This window comes from Cheilinus undulatus, linkage group 14 (genome assembly GCF_018320785.1).
Source record: "Cheilinus undulatus linkage group 14, ASM1832078v1, whole genome shotgun sequence".
Lineage (NCBI taxonomy): Eukaryota > Metazoa > Chordata > Actinopteri > Labriformes > Labridae > Cheilinus > Cheilinus undulatus.
In genome coordinates this window covers 29,568,722-29,588,753 of record NC_054878.1, presented here as the reverse complement: position 1 = coordinate 29,588,753, position 20,032 = coordinate 29,568,722, and the positions used below count along the sequence as shown (strand labels likewise).

At 38.7% G+C, this 20,032-nt stretch overlaps 1 protein-coding gene across 6 annotated transcripts in view; it reads left to right on the top strand.

Moving 5' to 3' along the window:
* tulp4a (TUB like protein 4a) overlaps window positions 1–20,032 on the top strand; it is a 42,310-nt gene that overhangs the window by 3,466 nt on the left and 18,812 nt on the right. For all 6 annotated transcript variants that reach the window (XR_005992830.1, XR_005992829.1, XR_005992828.1 and 3 more), the window contains exons 3-5: window positions 17,264–17,392; window positions 19,051–19,212; window positions 19,624–19,804. Coding sequence is in view for 3 of the 6 variants with exons in the window: in XM_041804951.1 (XP_041660885.1) it covers window positions 17,264–17,392; window positions 19,051–19,212; window positions 19,624–19,804 (472 nt within the window). In the remaining 3 variants the exon portion in view is untranslated. The remainder of the gene's footprint in view (window positions 1–17,263; window positions 17,393–19,050; window positions 19,213–19,623; window positions 19,805–20,032) is intronic.

Below are 20,032 nucleotides of genomic sequence, written 5' to 3'. Positions count from 1 at the left end.
TGGTCTGCTGCAGACAGCACTCGCGCTACCTCAGCCATAATGAGTGGTGTTTTTATCCGCCTACCTTGTAGCTGAATGGTAGGTGTCCACTGAGGAAACTTAGAGCACACTGAAAGCAGCCTTTGTTTATGTTTTCCACAGCAAATATTTACCGCAATGGTGCTTTCACGCTTGCACACAATTCCTTAAGTTTCGGTGAGCTGCATGGTTGAAAAAACAGCCAACCTTACCTGTTAAAGTCTGCAGTACATTTTTTGCAGGGACAATTCTGTATGAGCAAATGGCACAGACTTGTGATATTTATATCCTGTGTCCAGCATGTAGCTATAGACTGTATAAATGCATCTAAACTTAGAACAAAAAGTAAGGAAATTTGTGTTTGGTAGATTATTTCTTTGTTGTAACAATGCCTCTCGGCAATAAATCTTACACTGTAGGAAAGCCTGTTTATTACCCTTTTAAATGGTGCCACATTTGTAAGGAACATGAATTTGTGGGATGAGCAGCAGAGCTGAGTAAGTGGGTTGCGCCCATGAAAAATTTGCCAAATCTTCGCTTCCAATGCCAAACAGGTTATTTTGCTGTTGCTATTGACTCCAGGCTGAATCCAGGCTACCTGCTTTGAGAACATCAGCCTCTGCATATGGGTAGGATATGGGCCCCTACCTTGGTCTTATGTTATTTCTTGCTTTCTGCTGAGTCCTCCCCCTTGTCTAACAGTAATTGTCTCCTAGGGTGCATGTGTGAACAACCAATTCAGAAAGATATCAAAGGTAGTCTTGGGAGTGCATATGTGAAAACGGCTTAAATGATGCATTTGAAAGTTAAGTCAGCAGGATAAGACCTTTTCAGAAGATGTTGCTTGCACATGGGCTGGACAGGATTAACAAAAGGATCAGAGGTATCACTTTGTCCAGGGAGCACCAACATTGACACAAACTGCAAGCTTTATATTGAATGATATGTAAAGTAACCCTATGCCAAACAGTTTCCTAAGAACAGTAAAACACAATCAGTTTCTCTGAGTTATTCTTTCAGTGATCCTTGATACTCTGTTGACCTCGTAATCCTTCATTGAAGACCAGTGTACAATTGACCTCCAACTACTATCTTTTTATCACTGATTGCAGTCTGGTTTATGATGACATGATGATGTCTTACTCCGTCATCGATTAGGTTAGAATCAAACCTTTACTGTCTGTGGTGCTCTTGTTTTAACCCCCTGTCCATTCTATCTCAAAATTGTCCCTATTTAAATAAATTGTGGCTCCTGTTTTACACCACATACCAGTTAAGCATTGTTGGAGTCTGCTGCCCTCCATGTATATGAATATTCCATTCAGTATGTCATAGTGCTGGCACCAGTGGAGATTGCACACAGGTTGCGTGTCTCTCTTTTAGTGGGTGTAGCTGTTGGTCAGATGGAGCAAGGTGCTGTGTCAGCATTCCATAAGGCAGCTGAGTGGAGAGTGGATGAATCCCTACAGAGAGTGACTGAAGCGCAGCAGATATGTCATTTAACTCTGCCCACTTGAATGTGATCCAAAACCTGAAATTGCCCCTCTATCCTTGTTATGATCATGCAGTGTGGAGTAGGTTAAAGCCACATAACTCAGGTTCAACACTAATGTGAGATGGACTTTATCTATCTATTAAGATTCAAAGGTTTTGTGTTATGGAATTCCCAGTTGTGGTTGAGGAATTGTATTGGTGTTTTTGTTACATGTATGGGTGATGATAGATTAAAATGATAGCTTGAACACCTCCTGCTGTATTGTTTTGTGTCCTTTATAGTTTGGTTGACATTAAAATCATCAAAATTACAACAAAGCTTCTTGCCACATGCTTTATTCATTTTCTTCCTCTTGCCCTCATTATTACCATCAATGTTTGATGGAAGATGAAGTACTGAAGGATGTTTTTATCAGGATGGTCTTGCTGCTCATCACAGTTGGTGCATCCTTGAAAGATAGATATTTTACTACGCAGTTGTGTCCTTAGTTGGCTGTTCAGCTTTGTATTTGGAGCATTACTGTAATGCAGTTAGGATAAATATTTATATTTTTGGAATAATTAAAGAGAACACTGATTGAAAAACCCCAGCACCACTTCCACTTAAGATTTCTCATGACAGAATAAGTAACAGCTTTTGGAAATACAAAATCCATCACTCGTCCTCCCTATGCATAATGTGGGGTTTCTCTTTCAAATCATTGTCCAACCCAGTTCTGATGATGGAAACAAAGAATGCTGCTTGCGTTATACACTTAAAGACCAACCAGCCAACCAAAACTACACCCAAGAGGTGGCACTTTACTTTTTCTAGTCTTCTCTAGATGTTAGAATATGTTTTGAGGAGGAAAGTATTCTCAAAAAGCCAACTTTTTTTTTTCATTTTTTAAAATACTTGTTTTCAGGATGCATGATATTTTTGGTATATTATCAGAATCAGCAGAGGTACACATTTCTTCGCATTGGCATATATATTGGCAGAATGTATTAATGAACTGTAGTGCTTCACCTTATAAGGTTAAATTTGTGGAGTGTAAAGCAGGACTGATAGATCTAATTGAGCTGATTTTTTTATTTCTTTTTTACATTTGTAAGTGTGTTCTGAGGACTTAAGTTTTAAATCTGAACACTAGCTAGTTCATTTTTTTGCATTTGAAAATTCTGTCTGCCCATCTATTTTCTACATCACTTATCCTACTCAGGGTTGTGTCACTTGAAGAATTTGTAGCATTATTTTAATCACTTTGTCAGATTTGTCTCAGGGATCCGCCCCGCTAACCTGTTGTTTAATTAGGAGAATTCTGTTCAGTTGTAGAAGCTCCATAAAAGGTATTACTACATTTTTATTTTATTCACTACTGAGCTCATTGTCTGTAAGCAGGTTGATTTTTGTGACTTTCAAAAAGACAAATGAAGCTTATTTTTACTGTTAGTTAAAAAAAAACATTTAAAAAATACATAAAAAATTCTCTTGAGTGATGATTTCCATTTCATTCAGGAAAGTACACATGCAGTTTCTGTGCAGCTATGTCGCTCTTTCAATGTTACAAGTACAGTACAGCACCATCTGTTCTCTCCTTATGGAGCTTGCGCATCTTCCAGTTACAGTACAGTAGTTGAGCTCTTGGCCTGCGTTGATTGTTCAGAGAAAGTCTCACAGTCCATTGTCTTTACTGAGGAGTGTTCAAGTCAAACCAGCTCTCAAAGCTAATACTAATGGTATACTTCCCGTATGCTTTAACTGCACGATTATGACCAAATGAGGAAGAAAAGCAGTTAAAAAGTGCTGTCAAACCCTGTCAGTCTTGGACGTTTTGTATTCCAGCACATTCTGAGCAGTTGCTATTTTCAATGAATGAGGAGGAATTTTCAATCGTGTTAGGTCTCCTGCAGTGTACATCAGGGGTAGCTGTAGCTGAATGTCAATATTTGAAAAAAATACATGTATCATTTATGGTAGAATCAGATATCTTCTTTTACATCTTTTCTAAATTGACTGTGACAATAAGAGTAAAAGGCAAATTCTAGTAAGGAGAGACTTGTTCTTTACACAAAGAATAGGTGTGTATACATCTGTATCAGTATTGTTATCGACTAAAATGAGTTTGGAGATGTCTGCATGTCAGCTATCAGCAAAAGTCTGATACTCAAATATTATGCACAACTGTTTTTTTTTTGAAAGAGCAGAGTCAATTATATTTAGGTAGCCTTTACTTTCCCTGAAAAGTTGCACTCTCAGCAGTAAAAGCAGTTGTTTCCTTTGACCCGTTTGTCCTTTTTATTTATTTTTTTTAACGTCAGAGCTGTCTTTGAATGCTTGTCCACATAGGTGACGAGTGTCCTTTCACCTAAATTAGCACCACTCACGTTATGAAAGAGCCTGCACCAAAATGCAACTTGAACTCGTGTAGGGGTCTAGATCCTGCCAAGATCAATATGAGTGTTGATGTGATCTGCCAGCATTCTTAACTTGGATCATTATTCCTCGTGATGTATAGACCCAAGTGTCCTGTGATCATTCAAATGTAAGCCAGCCTCTGAACTGATGTATCTTTTGGATTCAGCCCAGTTTGGGCAATGAAGCAAAGTAAAGTCTTAAGCTGTCAGATATCTGTTAAGTGGACTCTCATGTCCTGCCACAGAACCTATCCTTAAGTCTCTCAGGATCTTCCTCAGATAATTAAAAGGTTTTTGTAGGTCCAAGGCCTGTAGTACATCTGTGATGACTGTCTGTCCTCCTCCCTGTGTCTTAATTCCCCTGCCAGCCAGAGTAAGAGATAATTACAAGGTAACAGCTTCAAAGAGAGCAAGGTGTATGGGTGGAGAGCCACGCTCTTTTAGTGCTGTCTCCCACAGCACAGAGAAGGGAGAAAGCCCTTTGTATTCTATGCTTTGTTTTTCAGGAGCTAGGTAGCATCAAAAAAATCTTCAGAGAATGTCACACCATCATGTCAGCATACTTTTGGAATTACACTAGATATCCATGAACATGATAATGGGTTTTTGTGTTGAGTTAGTATTTTGGTCCGCTTAGATTATGAGTTTCTAGGAGTTTGGCCTGTCTGAATCTTTGGTTGTTGAATATGGCCGCAATTTGGGCATGTTTTTTATATCATCAATTGTCTAGATATTAGGGTGTCACTGTGCCATCGGTGTCATGGACATTTGATAAAAATATTGATAAAGCATTAGGTTTTTCTTTTCTGAGTTGTCATGTGCTATATAGTATTACACTGGTTCAAAATATAGATTTTATTTAAAAGGTTAAGAGATTAAGTATGGCAAGAGGTGAAAGTGGAACCATAGTGCTGTGAGTACTGTACATTAACCATGCACTTTACCTGTCAAAGGAATTTTACATTCTCCAGTCAGTGAGATATCATTTATTGTATGATTGTCTTGCTGTATAACAGCGCAGAACAGAAATACTGTTTCCTGTGGTTATTGTCATCATTGGCCACATATTGTGTATCATACGGTATTATATTGTATCCTATTGTTTTGCACCCTTTGGTATTGCATCATATCATAGAAAGGAATAGTTATTCCTATTCTTCTCTAGTATTGTGCATGTAGACCTTTTTCCATATGATGTCATGCAGTCTATCCCTAACAGTCAATTGCATTTCTGATGTGTTAAGTTTGAAACATTTAAAAGGACATGGCAAGCATAAAGCCATCTTCAAAATGCTGCTCAGAACTGCAGATGATCTGTTAAAGATGACATAAAATAGAATACAAGAACATCTTACATTCGTTCACTGGAGAAGCAGGGACCAAAATTTCACTGAATATTTAAACTGATATCAGAAACAGTTGCCAATCACTACTCTACAGATACCACCATGGTTCCAGCTTTTGTCTCGTTGTTTACTTAACATGAGTACTTTGTTTCTTTTTTAAATGGACTAAAGGTGTTTAATCGTTGGGTTGATGAGATTACTTCTAACTCTCTTAAGCTGAATAGTTTTTTCCAGAACATGGCTGCATCACTAAACAACTTTTATATTGCATCCCAGAATAATTTGATGTCTGCTTCACAAAAACATCTTTCAAGACTAAAAATACACTGATGAGAAGCATAAAAATAGTTTTATTAAAAGTAATTTGACCTCAAATCTCCTGATACTATTTTTATATGTTATTAAAAGGGAGCTGCTGACCTGGTGTGTCATTGCACCTCTCTTCATTAAAATGAAAATAGATGAGAGCAATAAGCTTTGCGTCTTTTTGTGTACCTGAACATCTGATGCTGCAGAGAACTCCCAACGGGACGTGCATCAGAATAGATCAACGCTGCCTTTGACAACCCGATGCTGAACAGCCTGAGCAGCTAGTCACTAGGAGTCCATTCATTCTCTATGAGAGCCGAACATCTGAGACAGGCTTGACAATATCTGTCAGCACATTGACATGGAATGTTGGCTGCTGTGAAGGTTTTGTGCAAATTGTCTGTCAGAATCTCGTCACATTTTTTTTTCTTTTGCTTGAAACAAAATCATACATGTTTGCTCCACTATTTGATGGAAGCCCTGTTAAATCCGTTAAAAAGAAAGCAAATTCAGCAGCTTAGGTGACTGAGTATCTGTCCCTTCTTTATTCTTGAAAGAAAGAACTACAAAATCTAATTAAAATTGGGTTTATTTAAACTACAGGAATGAATTTAAAATGTCAATTAAAATGCAGCTGATGAAAAGAACTAAGCAATCCTTTAGTTCAATATTTTGTCTGTAGCTTAGTTTATGTTATGCTCATTATGTGCTTTGTTATCCTGGCATATCCCTCCTATTTGCTGCATCATAATTTTGCTGGCAGGTGTGTTTTTGCCACAGTAAGTCGTCTGGAAGTACATTGTTTCTTCATTTGTGAATTTAGACACTGGGAGAAAGTAGAACAAAGAGTGGCAGTCTTGTGAGGGAATGTTTCCCCTTGTTACTCAAGATATGTAACCTTAAAAGTTAAAGAACGTTGTGTTTATGAGTTGTATTATGAAGAATTAAACGTTTTGATAGACTGCTGCATTTCAGTGAGCAGGTAGCGGTTTTCCTGCTTGGCTCTTGGCTTGTTGCTCCCCCACCAGTTCCCACTTGTTAGCTGCAGGGTTATCAGCTGTGGACCACAGCTCATAGATGTTTTGTCCCTTGGCTCAGAACTTCTCCTGGTGGTGGGGCAGGGGACAGGGATGTCTCCCCAACACTTCCTGCAGCTAACGTTCTTCAGGAATCACTTGCTCCACAAGTTTTTTCTCGTCTTCTCTGCATCCTCTGGTACCTCCATGTTGCCTTACGTAAACTAGCTCCCCATTAGTTGATAAAGATCACACACCATTCCATGGTTTCCTCATGATTTCTACAGTTAAACTGATATACCTGGCATTGAGGTGATCAATATCACAATTTACTCAGCCCTGTAGACCTCAAGCGTCGTCCAGCCAGATTGAGGGGAGACAAGAGTTTTAAGAGTCTTGAACTGAGCTAAGAGGCTAGCTGAGCCCCTTAAAAAGAAAGAAATTCTGACTTTCACAAACATGCTTTTCATTGAAACAGTGATTTACCATCAACTGAAAAACCTTGTGGGGTGAGCGAACAAGTGAAGATGCATCATTCACAAATGAGCCTGTACTACGAAACGTCTCTCTAATGTGAGCCACTATAGCTAGCTCCCGTTTGAGTACCAGTTTCCTTTCCTCCATCCTTTGTTGCTGAACAGTCCACATTTAAAAAGCCAAACTGGGACTGAGCTGAATGAAGAGCTGTTAACCAAACTCTACTGAGCTGAGCCAATGATCTGGATCTCTTAAAAGACAATTAGCAAAAACACTTTTGTATCACTTGAGTTGTTGTATGGTTTTTAACAGCCTTTTGTTCCAAGCTTTGGCCCATGGAAATGTTTTACATCCGAACTTCCAAGTTTTTTTTATTTCCTTCTGGTCTTATAATGCTTTTAGATCTTATAAGATCAGAGGAAATGAATGACTTGTAAATGAATCCAACCACTGCTCTTCTTTCATTTTAATGTGGGATATGTGATGTTTCCATGCCATGTGTTAAAAGACACAAAACACCATAAATAAATCCTTTAGAATTCTTGGTAGAGAGTTTTTGCAACAGTGTGGGACTTCTCTTTCTAGTTGTGTCTTTTTAGACTTAATGGGACCCATAATACTGGATTAAAACAGGCAGAATACAGCACCATTTTTCCGGCAACACAAGAGCTGAGGAAAAGCTGAAGTAAAGGCATGACTTTCATTGGGTTGAATGTCTGTTTCAGTTTTTCTCAGCATCACCAAACTTAGCCTCCATCACCACCTTGTCTAACCCCTTACATTCTCTTTTAACAGTGTCTTTGCACTTTTCTTCCTTCACACCACAGTTCTCAATCCTCCTATCATGATCCCCTCCACTGTGCTTGACATTACCTTCACATGCCCTATTCGTGTGGATCCTCCTCGGCTTTCTCCTTGCCCGACCTCCTGACACAAGACGCGCGGCTGAGGATTGAGAGTACATGACCCATTCACTATGCTAAAGTGCTCTCGCCAAATGTGCTTAGTGGAAATGGCTTTGGTGTGCTAATCCATCCCTTGAGAGGACGTGTTGCGTAACACTCATGTCTGCTGCCTCCTCAGACACAGGTGGACTTATCTGTTCATGTGGCCTTTGGTTTGTGTGCTATAAAAAGCATTTGTAGTTACCGATCAGACAACGATAGTGTTCAATTGGTTTTAGAGTCGTGCTGCTTTTTAGGATAAAGCCGCTGATTACAGCCTGCACAGAACTTTTCTACAAACTTCAAAAGTAAAATACGCATCACCTGATTTGTGAATTTTGTTCATCTTTTTGTTTTTGTTCATCGAGGGAGTGTCTTCAATGTATGTAGAAATTTTCTGATGATTTAGCTTAGTTGCTGTCCATTTAAAGAGGCTGCTGCCTTTTTCATGCTGGTCATAGGTTTGACTTACAGTCGTGTGCGTGTCCTTATGCTCTCTTTCTCTTTATATATCTCTTCTATGAATTAAAGGCAAAAAGCCCCAAAACAATTTAAAAATGATTTCACTTTGAAATATACACATTTTCTACATCTTAGCATAAATGTTCTTTTATTCATTGAAATGAAGGATACAGTCAGCGAAATATCACCCTTGTACCCAACAACTGTTGTAGAACCAGACTGCTGGGGAAAATATAAGTTGGATAGTGAGGAAAAAGATTGTCAGACTCACACAGCTTCCTTTGGACTAGGGCAAAGTTACAGCATCATGCTAGCATTAGGGTATAGAATTTGCCCATAGCTACTGTCATATAGCTTAACATCACAAGTAGCTGTAATGTGCTGATTCTATTCTCAGATATTGATTAAAATTTAGCCACATGCTTGCTCTACTTGTGCTCAGTTCAGATTCTACCTATCCTTAAGGTCCTGTCCCAGTAACCTTTCAGCCCATCTACAAATCACTCAATCCTACTTTTTGTTTCAGCACAACACAGCGCTTTTTTAATTGAGTTTTGGCTCTGATTTAATATCTTGTCAGATCCAGAATGAGAGCAGAGGGTAGAGGAGGATTCTGAGGTAAAGGGCAGTGTTTGTTTGTCTTCTTGCTTGCGCTTATAGTTTCTGATTTTATTTTGGACCATGTTGCCTTGACCTTTTAATAATTCTCTAAACACTGGTCCAAAAGTGTCTGCATCACAACTTTCTTTTAAACTGCTGTTATGTTATACTTCATTGTGTTTTCATTTGAAGTCCATATCAGAATTTCATCCTGCAATCTTAGTTTCCCATGAATAAATTAATATTTCTAATCGGTAAAATTATGGCTCTTACTTTATTAACCTTCATTACTTAAAGCAAGTGCTCTTTAATTCAGTCTCATAAAGCATGCAGAGTGTAGAGTCATTCAGGTAAGAGCATGTATACTGTATACAGTGCCTATAAAAAGTATTCTCCCTTTATGATGTTTTTTCCTCTTATTGATTTTATAAATCAATCATGGTCAGTATGATTTGGCTTTTTTGAGAAAAGAATACAAAAAAATTGTTAATGTCAAAGCAAAAACAGATTTCTACTTCTACAAAGTAATGTCAATTGAATAAAAATATGTAATGTAAAATAACTGAATGCATAAATATTCACCCCCTAAGAGTCAGTATTTAGTAGATGCTCCTTTGGCTGCAATTACAACACTGAGTCTGTGTGGATAGGTCTCAATCAGGCTTGCACATCTGGACACTGTAATTTCACTCCATCTTCCCTGCAAACCTGCCCAAGCTTTGCCAGTTTGCACAGGGATCAGGCATGAAGAGCCCTTTTCAGGTCTAGCCACAAATTCTTTATTGGATTGAGGTACTGGCTTTGGGTCAGCCAATACAGAACATTGATGTTGTTGCCTTTGAACCATTTCTTTAAGGGACGCACGATATTATCAGCAGTATATCGGTATTGGCCGATAATAGCTTAAAAAGTTAATTATCAGTATCGGTCGATAATAAAATTTACGCCGATCTGTACGGCCAATGATGTGACGTCACTTTGTGGTTGTCACTGTGTTGTTTACAGTGAAATGTCCATTAAACTTGGTTGCTTAGTTAGTTTGTGCTATTTAAAGCGGAATCAGGAGAACTACTTCAGTTCAAGTTTTATTTCTTTTCATCTTGAGTCTCAAAAATTTAAAATCATATTTAAGCTCTGAACTATAGCTAGATTTTTTTGCATTTAAGAATCTCTCTTGTTGTTGTTGTTGTTGTTGTTGTTGTTATTTAAAGCACTTTTTCAGGAGCACATTTTAGGTAGCCATCCTGTAAACTGGCTGAGTAATAAGGAGAATCAATCTGAATTTATAAGCCATTTCTTTTTTTGCACTGTGGAGCTCGGTGTCAGCAGGTTATTTTGATGCTTTTTATTGCCCTCAAAGATGTAGATGACTTTGGCTGTACTGTTAAAAATACATGTAGCATGTAATGCACATGTAACCCAAAGACATAACTGTAAGTTTTTCATTAGTGTATGGCTATATTTGAAAAAAACACTTCATCCTTCATTTCTGATAAAAATCAAATGTTGTGTCTGTTTCTGAAAATAAATAGACTAACAATATTTAAAAAATACTTGTAGTACAAGATGGAATTGGTGTTTGTTACAGTGGGAAAAAAATGTAATTAAATACTGGTATCGGTATCGACCAAAATGAGTTTCAAAATATCGCCATATCGGATATCAGCAAAATTCCAATAATGTGCGTCCCTAATTTCTTTGTAGCTTTGCTGTTTGTTTCGGGTCCTTTTCTTGGTGGAAGATAAACTTTCTCCCACGCTGTAGTTCTCTAGCAGACTGAACAAGATTGAACTCCAGGATTTTCCTATAATTTGGCGCATTTTGCCCTCTGCCTTTACAGGTCTTCCAGGGCCGGCTGCAACTACTGTGCATCACAGTGGGGATGGTGTTTGTGGTGATGTGTAGTGTTTGGTGTCCACCAAACATAGCAATGGATTTAACTGAACTCTGGGAGATATTCGCTGCCTTGGAATGTTGTTTGTGTCCAGCCCTTGATAAATACTTTTCAATCACCTTCTTTTCAGAGGAGCCTGGATAGTTCTTTTATCTTCATGGTGTAATGGTAGCAAGGAATACTGATAAACCAGTGACTAGACCTTCCAGATGTACTCATCTTTACACTATAATCACTTGAGACACATTCACTGCTCTCTGGTGATCCCTTTATCACTTATTGTGAGACTAGCACCGATTGGCCAGTCCTCTGTTGAATAAGATCAGTCACTTTAAAGGGGGTGAATATTTATGCAGTCACTTATTTTACCTTCTTAGAAGTCTGTTTTTACTTGACATTAACAACATTTTTTTTTTTTTTTTAGTTTTTGTTTGTCAAAAAAGCCAAATTATATTAAACATGATTAATTTATGAAATCAATAAAAGGGTAAAACATCCAAGGGGGTAAATACTTTTCATAGGCAACAAAAGCAGTGTTTCCAGTCCAGCTTCTTTATTAGTAATAGTGTTGCCGAAAAGCAACGTCCTTCATGCGAGGGACCAGTGATGCCATGGATCCATGTGCTCACGACTGCATCACGATGACTTTGCATTGTCACTTTGTCCTCTCACTTCTGCTGACTCCAATGCAACTCAAAGCTGTCCCTTGATTTGATTTGGTCTTCTCAGTTAAGTTGCTAGGGTCAGCTCAGTTCCTAGACTCCAAGTCCCAGCAAGGGGCCAGGGCTGCAGTGACAACAGCATGGTACTGCAGGCGAGACAACAGTGCCAGTTTCCTGAGCAGAAGTTATCAATGGCCTTGTGCTGGCCAAAGGATGGAATTAAAGGGATCACAAGCATGTAGTCTCTTCGCCTTCTGGGTAAAAGTCAATACAGGATGAAGGCATGCTTAAAAAACTGTTTGGTTGATTTTGAAAAACACAAGTGAAGGAAAAGGTGTTCTGAATATCAACAGGACTGTAGTTTGTCAGTAACAGCACAACCTGGAGTACAATATTACTCCTTAGACACATGGAGAAGAAACATCAATAAATAACAGATTTTGTTAAATTTTCATTCAATAATTTGTAACACTTCACCTGCTAAAGTTGTAGTAATTTAACAGGAACATTACTTTTTTGCACTCTTTTTACAAAAAGTATGTCAGCAGACTAGCAACTTAGCTATGAGTAAGTTTATGTGTGTTTCTATTTATCATGCTAAAAAAAAAGAACGAATTAATTCTCTTTTCCTTTAGGAGTGTGCCTCTATTCCAGTCAGATAACTTGACTTTAATCACCAGTAACTGTTGTATAATTTTACCATGCAGCCCATGTTAATTACAAAACGCTTTCTAAAGCCTGTATATGTTTACATACATCCACGTGCCTCCCTGTCTGTGATCTCTTCAGCCCCTCACTGTCCTGTGCCTTCTCACTCTTATCCTGTCTCCCACCATGTGACGTCTGATCTCCCAGATTGCTGCGTCACAGCGAGGTGCTCAGCTGTCTCTTCGCGGGATGCCTGACCAGCCTACACTAATCTTTGGATTGAGCTAAATTTACCCACACAAACAAAGATTATTCTCACCTTTGTGGTGCTTCCATTAAGTGTGCACACGTGGAAACTGAATGCCCATTTCTTCTGCTTTGGTTTTGTTTATGTATTTTTTTTGTTACACAGAGTATGAATGAAAGGATAATGCAAGCTGCATCTCCTGCCTAATCCAAAGCCTTGTGTTTACAGTGGCCTGAACTGAATTAGGTTGTTTAATGCCATGCAGACAATCCTTTTTGCTCCCGAGAGGTTACACACACTGCATGAGTGTTGTTACAACACGGTTTTATATTTCCCCTGGTGAGATCCTTCAACAAGGAAATATGTTCTCTCTGACAATATCTCTACACACGCTGGTCAGCTTTGACCAATGAGCACTCCTGCACTAGATGACCACTGCAATTGAATGATAAATGGCAGGCCATTTTTAATGATCTGTGAATATGCTCAGTTCCGTTAGAATGATATACCTGCAACAGGCCAGGTCTCATTGTGTCCTCTCTCCTGTGATTTGCCAACTGAGACACACCTATAGAGCAACATAAGGATTTATACTGCTGGGAGTGGGAGTAAAAGCACGGTAAATCTGGCTCGGTAGACACCTTATTGCTATGGGAGTAGGGCCAAGACAGCGATGAATCCTACTGTAGACTCATTACACTGCCGCCCTGCACACTGTGCATACATATAAACATGTTTGTACGAGATAGATCATTGTAAGTTCACTGAGGATAATCCTGTCTTTTATCACTGGAGACGCATAACAGTACACAAGGCAGTGACCAATTGAGGATTGTTGGGAAATCCTGGAGCAATATTGTGTTTGTACTCAAAGATATCTCTGTACTATTTTTGAAAATTCATATTAGTTCCTTTGACTGGCTTGTATGGAAGCAAAATTCATGCATAATGCATTTAACCCTAGTATATAATATGAATACAACAAATCATAAATCTCATGGGATGAAAGAAAAGTAGCCTAATCGTCTTCCTAATTTTACATACTAAAGTACTACAATTCTCTTTTTTTCAGAAAGTGCTTTTAAATATTGGAACACTACAGGCTGTTAGATTAAAAGCTGTATTATTTCAATAACTGTAGTTTTTACTGCCCATATCAAGCGTGTCACCAGTCCATTACAAATACAAACAGAAAATCCACTGTGAATGTCAGGTTTGCTGTAATAGGGATGCATGATACGGAATTTTTACCGGTACTAATATGCTGATATTTTCTGATTGATTTTAGCTGATGATGATATGATACTGCTATGCGCACCTTTTAATTGTAAAAAAACACCAAGACTCTCCTGCATTAAAATAAAACTGTTATAAACAGTGGTTTTGCAGGGTGATCTCCCAAGACAATCATAACAAGGCTTGAAGTGAAACAAAGAAGAAATTTGTTAGGGATGCACAGTATGGTTTATTAGTGATATCCAATAGGCCAATCTTTACAGATTCATTTCAGATGATACTGATGTATAACTGTGGAACATACCTGAGACTTTAGTCCTCAATTACCCTTTAAAGTTTAAAAAATAAGGATGAACAAAAGAAGACTTAAGCCTGTGGAGGTTTCTTGGTCCCGCCTAAAACCCTACTATAAGTGATGGAACTTCCGGCTCTTTTGATCCGGTTCATCTGGCTCAGTTCACCAAGAAGGGCTGGCTCTTTTGGCACTCAAACGGCTCTACATTTGGGTACCGCATTGGCTTCTTTTGACCTGCCAAATTTATCAATGTCATGACTATTTGTGCTTGTATTTTACTCAAGTTATGCTTCATTTTTTTAGTCAAGAAAACTTCATGAAATCATTTTTCTTTAAAGAGGTAGTGAATACTTAAACATTTTTTTCAACTGTACACTGAAGTATCTGACTTAACTATGATAAAACGCATCAATGCTGGTGTTATTTCTGCCATTTGCACCAAACTGATAAAAATCCGCATTTAATGGCTTTTAATTAGCTCAAACGGACATCAGCTTTGTAAAATCTTTTCTGAGAAGGCATAGCTTATGTGACACTTCTTGTCACAAACTTTATATAAAAGGTAGAATGTTCCCGCCTCTAACCAACTTACCCATTCAGAGACCACTCCCATCCTCTCCTTTACCTGCACTGCCTCGGCTCCCAGAGCTCCAACTTTTGTAACGCCAGTACTGGAGCCAACGGCCCAAACAGGTAGTGCTCAGGACCACCACAGTCCACCACCACAATACAGCCTGCTTCAGGGAACTCTGGAGGGGAAAAATCCTTCACCTCTAAAGATTGCTCTGAGGCAATATTGCTGCAGGACTCTGTGTCACTTTCTGGCAAGGGGATGTCACTGTCACTCCTCCCTCATCTGGAAAACCCTGTCCTTTTCCCCTCCCTCCCCTCAGTACCAAACTGCCCATTTTTATGTGCATTTTTCAAAAGTTTGAAGTGGGCGGAGTTAGCTCTGAGCTGGGGGTTTGCTTATACTTTAATATAATGTCCCCTGAAAATACATTGTGGATCAGATGAAATCTGCTCTCTGGCTGGGCTGTATGATACACCTGATAACAAACATTAAAGTCACACTATCATGGTCATGTCCATAGTGCATGGTGTACCTCTGATAGAGCAGTGTGGGCAAAAAAAAAATCCCTACTAATCAATCAAATAACACACAGACTCAAACAAAATACATAATAATAAAAGAAGAAAAAGAAGAGTGTCTAAATCCTAAAGAGCTGGTGCTTTGTTGCGGCCCATTCACAAATGACATCACTATTCACTTTTTTTTTTTTTTTTTTACGTAAGGCCTACATTTACAGATGATGTAGGCCGTAACTTACAGTGGATATGTTAGTTTTAAATATCGGCAGAATCTTCATATTGCCATATTGCTGATCATGAATGTTATATGGTAAAATTTGCTGATACCAATATGCCTATAATATCATGTAGGCATACATTTTCCTGAAGTGTAAAATCTGAAATTTTAATATCTGAACATCTGAACTTCAGCTAATAAAACTAGCTGAAGTTGAGTTAAATTTGTTATTAGTTAAGTAAAATTTATACCAGAAGGAATTAGGATAATTAAGAAAGAAACTTCAGCTGACATAAATGCATTGATTCTACTTTAAAACTGCACAGACCTGTTCATCCTGCTATCATTTACGGCCTATATATCAGCTTTAAATATTGGCAGGAATTTTTCATATCTGCCAATACCAGTAATGAAGTTGTTGTCGACTCATTATCTGACTATTGCGATATCATGCCAGTTATATCATGCAGCCCTAATAGCTATCAACAGAGACAGGGTTTTTCTCAAAAGCTTTGACAATTTTTAACATGCAACAAATGCACACCATTCATGTTGCTGATGTGTGTGTGTCTTTAAAAAACTGCTTCTATATCCCTTGCTGTGTATGTCAGACAAAACATCCAATCTGATGTGACACCAGTATAATTTAATTAATAAAATTAATTTTTCACAAAGTGTTGATTATCACTCCAGTCTGGTGTGTGACTTCCAGTGGAACAGTGATCTTCACTTTTTGCATACACTGTTTGCCATAATGTTCATATTGTGAAATCATGATAGCAGAGCAGAACCAGCCTCAGTTTCCAGTGAACTTGGGAGTTTTGTTAAGTTAACTCTGAAGGAAACTGAAATGACTCACATGGAAAGAAAGGTATGTACTTCAGGAGATCCAAACTCACAGGGCTTTTTTAAATAGCTGAATGTTTTTTTAAAGCCCATGGATTTCTTTACTCAAGCAACTTTTAAGTGTTATCACATTCTATTTTGGATTTTCAATCACTTTTTAGTAACTGTATCTCCTCACAAGAATGGTTTCATGGACAAAAGTGACCTCTGCATCACTGGACTATTATGTATCTAGCATTTGTTGCAGAATGAGAAGGGGATGATTTTGATTGGGGAAATGACCAAGACTAGCAGGCTTATCCAACCCTCAGCCACTGATCTGTTGGACTTTCCCTCAGAGAGTGTAAGCCTCGCTAAAACCAGCACTGTGCTGTGTGTTTGAGCGTGTTTAGCCCACGTGCGGCACCCTGCGAAAGCAGAGCTGCACCCTGCTTAGGATTATTTTCCTCTGGGTATAGGCTGAGTCACGCTACAGAGGACCAGACAGATAGAGACAGACACTGAGGAGGGGGCTGTATGATGATTGTGGTGTGTGACACTGGCGAAGAAGGAGGTTATGAATAGTTTGATCCATACTCCTCCCTGCCAGTGATCAACACCTTCCTCCTCTGCATCTCATGCCTTTGGCTAATTATCTGGTTCTTTCTTATTCAGTGACCTCTTGGCAAATACATGCGCTGTGAGTCATGGTGTAAGAGGCAGTACAGTTAAATACATTTCTTGTATTTGGGGTATTTTCATGCTTTCCAAAAATTAGAAATTGAAAAATAAACAGGTAATGAAACACAACATGAGCTCCTCATTGTTCACTCTGTCAGGAGATGCTGTGATTTTATCTTATTGTCTGTTCAGGATACTCACAGCTCCTTTGTGACTTTTTCAAAATGAGGTTAACCCACTTTGTGATATTTTCATCTCATTGGACGGTAAATTTAGCTCATTGAAATCTGGGATCTTGGTTTCTCTCTTCCTGTATTTTAGTTGTATCAGCTGATGCTCCAATTTAGAGTGACTTGCAGTGATCTCTTTAATCATTTAATTTCTTTGTGTGTTTTTCTCTAAGGTGGTATTGGTGCGGTGGAATGAGCCTTTCCAGAAACTGGCCACCTGTGATACAGATGGAGGGATCTTTGTTTGGATCCAGTATGAGGGCCGCTGGTCTGTGGAGCTTGTCAATGATCGAGGAGCACAGGTAAAAAGACTACAAATGGAAATGAACCCTTGTGAAATGTATGCAATTGATTAATTACAGGAAAATGTCTTTTTCTCTCTCCTCTAGTAATGCCCTTTGCACTTGCACATGATATGGAAATAACAAAAATCTAGGTCCAGTGCCTGTAAAAGAAATAATCACCCACTTGGATGTTTTACTCTTTTATTGAGTTGATAAATAAATCATGGTCAATGTAATTGTCCTTTTTGACCCCAAAAATACAAGAAAAACCACTTTGATGTCAAAGGGAAAATACATTTCTACAAAGAAATGTCAAATAAACAAAAAATATGTAAGGTAAAATGAGTGACTGCATACATTTTTCGCACAGTTTAAAGTGACTGACCTAATTTAACACAGTTCCAGCTAATTAGTGTGAGTAATATCACAGTGAAATGGAGATAACATGACTGCAGTGAATGTGTCTCAAGTGATTGTAGTATAAAGACACCTGTTTCTGGAATGTCCAGTCACTGGTTAATCAGTATTTCTTGCTACCATTACACCATGAAGACAAAAGAACACTCCAAGCACCTTAGAGAAAAGACTATTGAAAAGTATAAGTAAGGGGATGAATCAAAAAATTCCAAGGCACTGAACATCCCTCAGAGTTCAGTTAAATCCATCGTCAAGAAATGGAAAGAATATGGCCCATGGGTAAATCTACCTAGATCTGGCCGACCTCACAAACTGAGTGACTTTGCAAGAGGGAGATGAGAGAGGCCTGTAAGACACCTATGACTACTCTGAAGGCGTTACAAGCATTAGCAGTCGAGATGGGGGTGACGCCGCATACAAAGACTGTGTCCTGGTTCTTCCCCAGTCAAAGCTTTGTGGGAGAGTGGCAAAGAGAAAGCTCTGTTAAAGAAAACTTGTATTCAATTTTGACTAGAGTTGCCAAAAGGCAAAAGAACACTCCAAACACCACTCCAAGCAAGAAGCAAGAAGGCCTCGTTTATAAAACACCGCATAGAATCCAGTCTAAAAATGTACATGTACTAAAAATTCAGGAAGGCATGCAGCCTAAAGAATTTACATTTATAAAACTATAATCACACATATATCAGCTTCATGCTGCTGCCTCTACACACCCACATTCAGACATAAATTATCAATGCAAAAAGCTTCAAGAATGGACAAGAAGGCAGTTGCTGCTGTGTTTCTGTGTGGTCTGTGCATCGTGCTTATAAGGACAATATTTAAAAATATCACTAACAATTACTGATGCTCGACAGCAGTTTCAGCCTTTTTGGTGTTACTTCTTATTTTTCATTATTGTGTATATAAATGCCAGAAAAATCTTTATAATTCTCCTGAGGCCAGGGCTGCATCTGTAAATCCTCCTTCATAAGGGAGAATTCCTACTTGTTCTTCTTCCAGTGACAGAAATTCATAATTTTTGCTCACAATTTTTCATTAATCAATAAGCAATAGATGATAATTTTCTGTCAATAATTTTAGTAACAGAAGGAATTTTTTTGAGAAGACATCAGTGGCTGCTTTGAGTGTCCACTATTCAGATGTATGCCATGTGGATTTTTTTCAAAAATAGCTTTAAAAAAGTATCATGCTTAGAGTATGCTATCATCATGTCATCATTGTTTCATCTTTCCCCAATGCTTCTGCCCCCCCTGTAGGTGAGTGACTTCACATGGTCCCATGATGGCACCCAAGCTCTCATCTCCTACCGCGATGGCTTTGTCTTGGTGGGATCGGTGAGCGGACAGAGACACTGGTCCTCTGAGATCAACCTGGAAAGTCAGATCACCTGCGGTATCTGGACGCCCGATGACCAGCAGGTAACACATATGCCTTTGAATGCTAATAGTTGAAGAAGGCTTTCATTTGCCACCTTTAGTTTGTTGACTTGTCATTCAGAAGGCAGAAAGTGGCCCTGAGGGAGATCATCTGTGAGAGACAGCAAGCATTGTCTGTTGTTAATGTGTTGTGGTTTTGTAAGGTTATGTCTCTGGTTGCATGCTGTTAGATTGTCAGCTCAGATTTGACATCATTAAAGTTTTAGTCAGCATATATGTCTTTGTTCATCACTATAATCCCAAAATAGCCATTCCTTACATTGGTGTTGTTTTTTTTCTCTTTATCTTGGTAGTGTCAACTTTTCTGTTTCTAAATGTGCCACGTTTTTTTCTCCTGTCCTGTGTCTGAAAGATATTACTCCTCCTTTATAACTCTGGACTGTGTCTCTCCAGGTGTTGTTTGGAACTGCAGATGGGCAGGTGATCGTGATGGACTGCCATGGGCGCATGCTGGCCCACATTCTGCTGCATGAGTCTGATGGCATCGTCAGCATGTCCTGGAACTATCCCAGCTTCCTAGTAGAGGACAGCAGCGAGAGCGACACAGACTCTGACGACTACTCCCCACCACAAGGTAAGCTGCTTAGGGCTCTTTATATTTTCTCTGTATTTTCAGAAGAATAATTTGGTGTAGCAATGTAGAGCAGTAAAGATCAGATCATGGGGGTGTACAGAAGCTGTAGTTTTATATGCAGATAGTTGCAGAAGCAGACAGATTTTGGACCATCTGTGGGCTTGTAGCTCCTCCCTCCTTATACCGCCATCTTTCACTGCTCCATTAATACTTCTTCATATTCGTTGC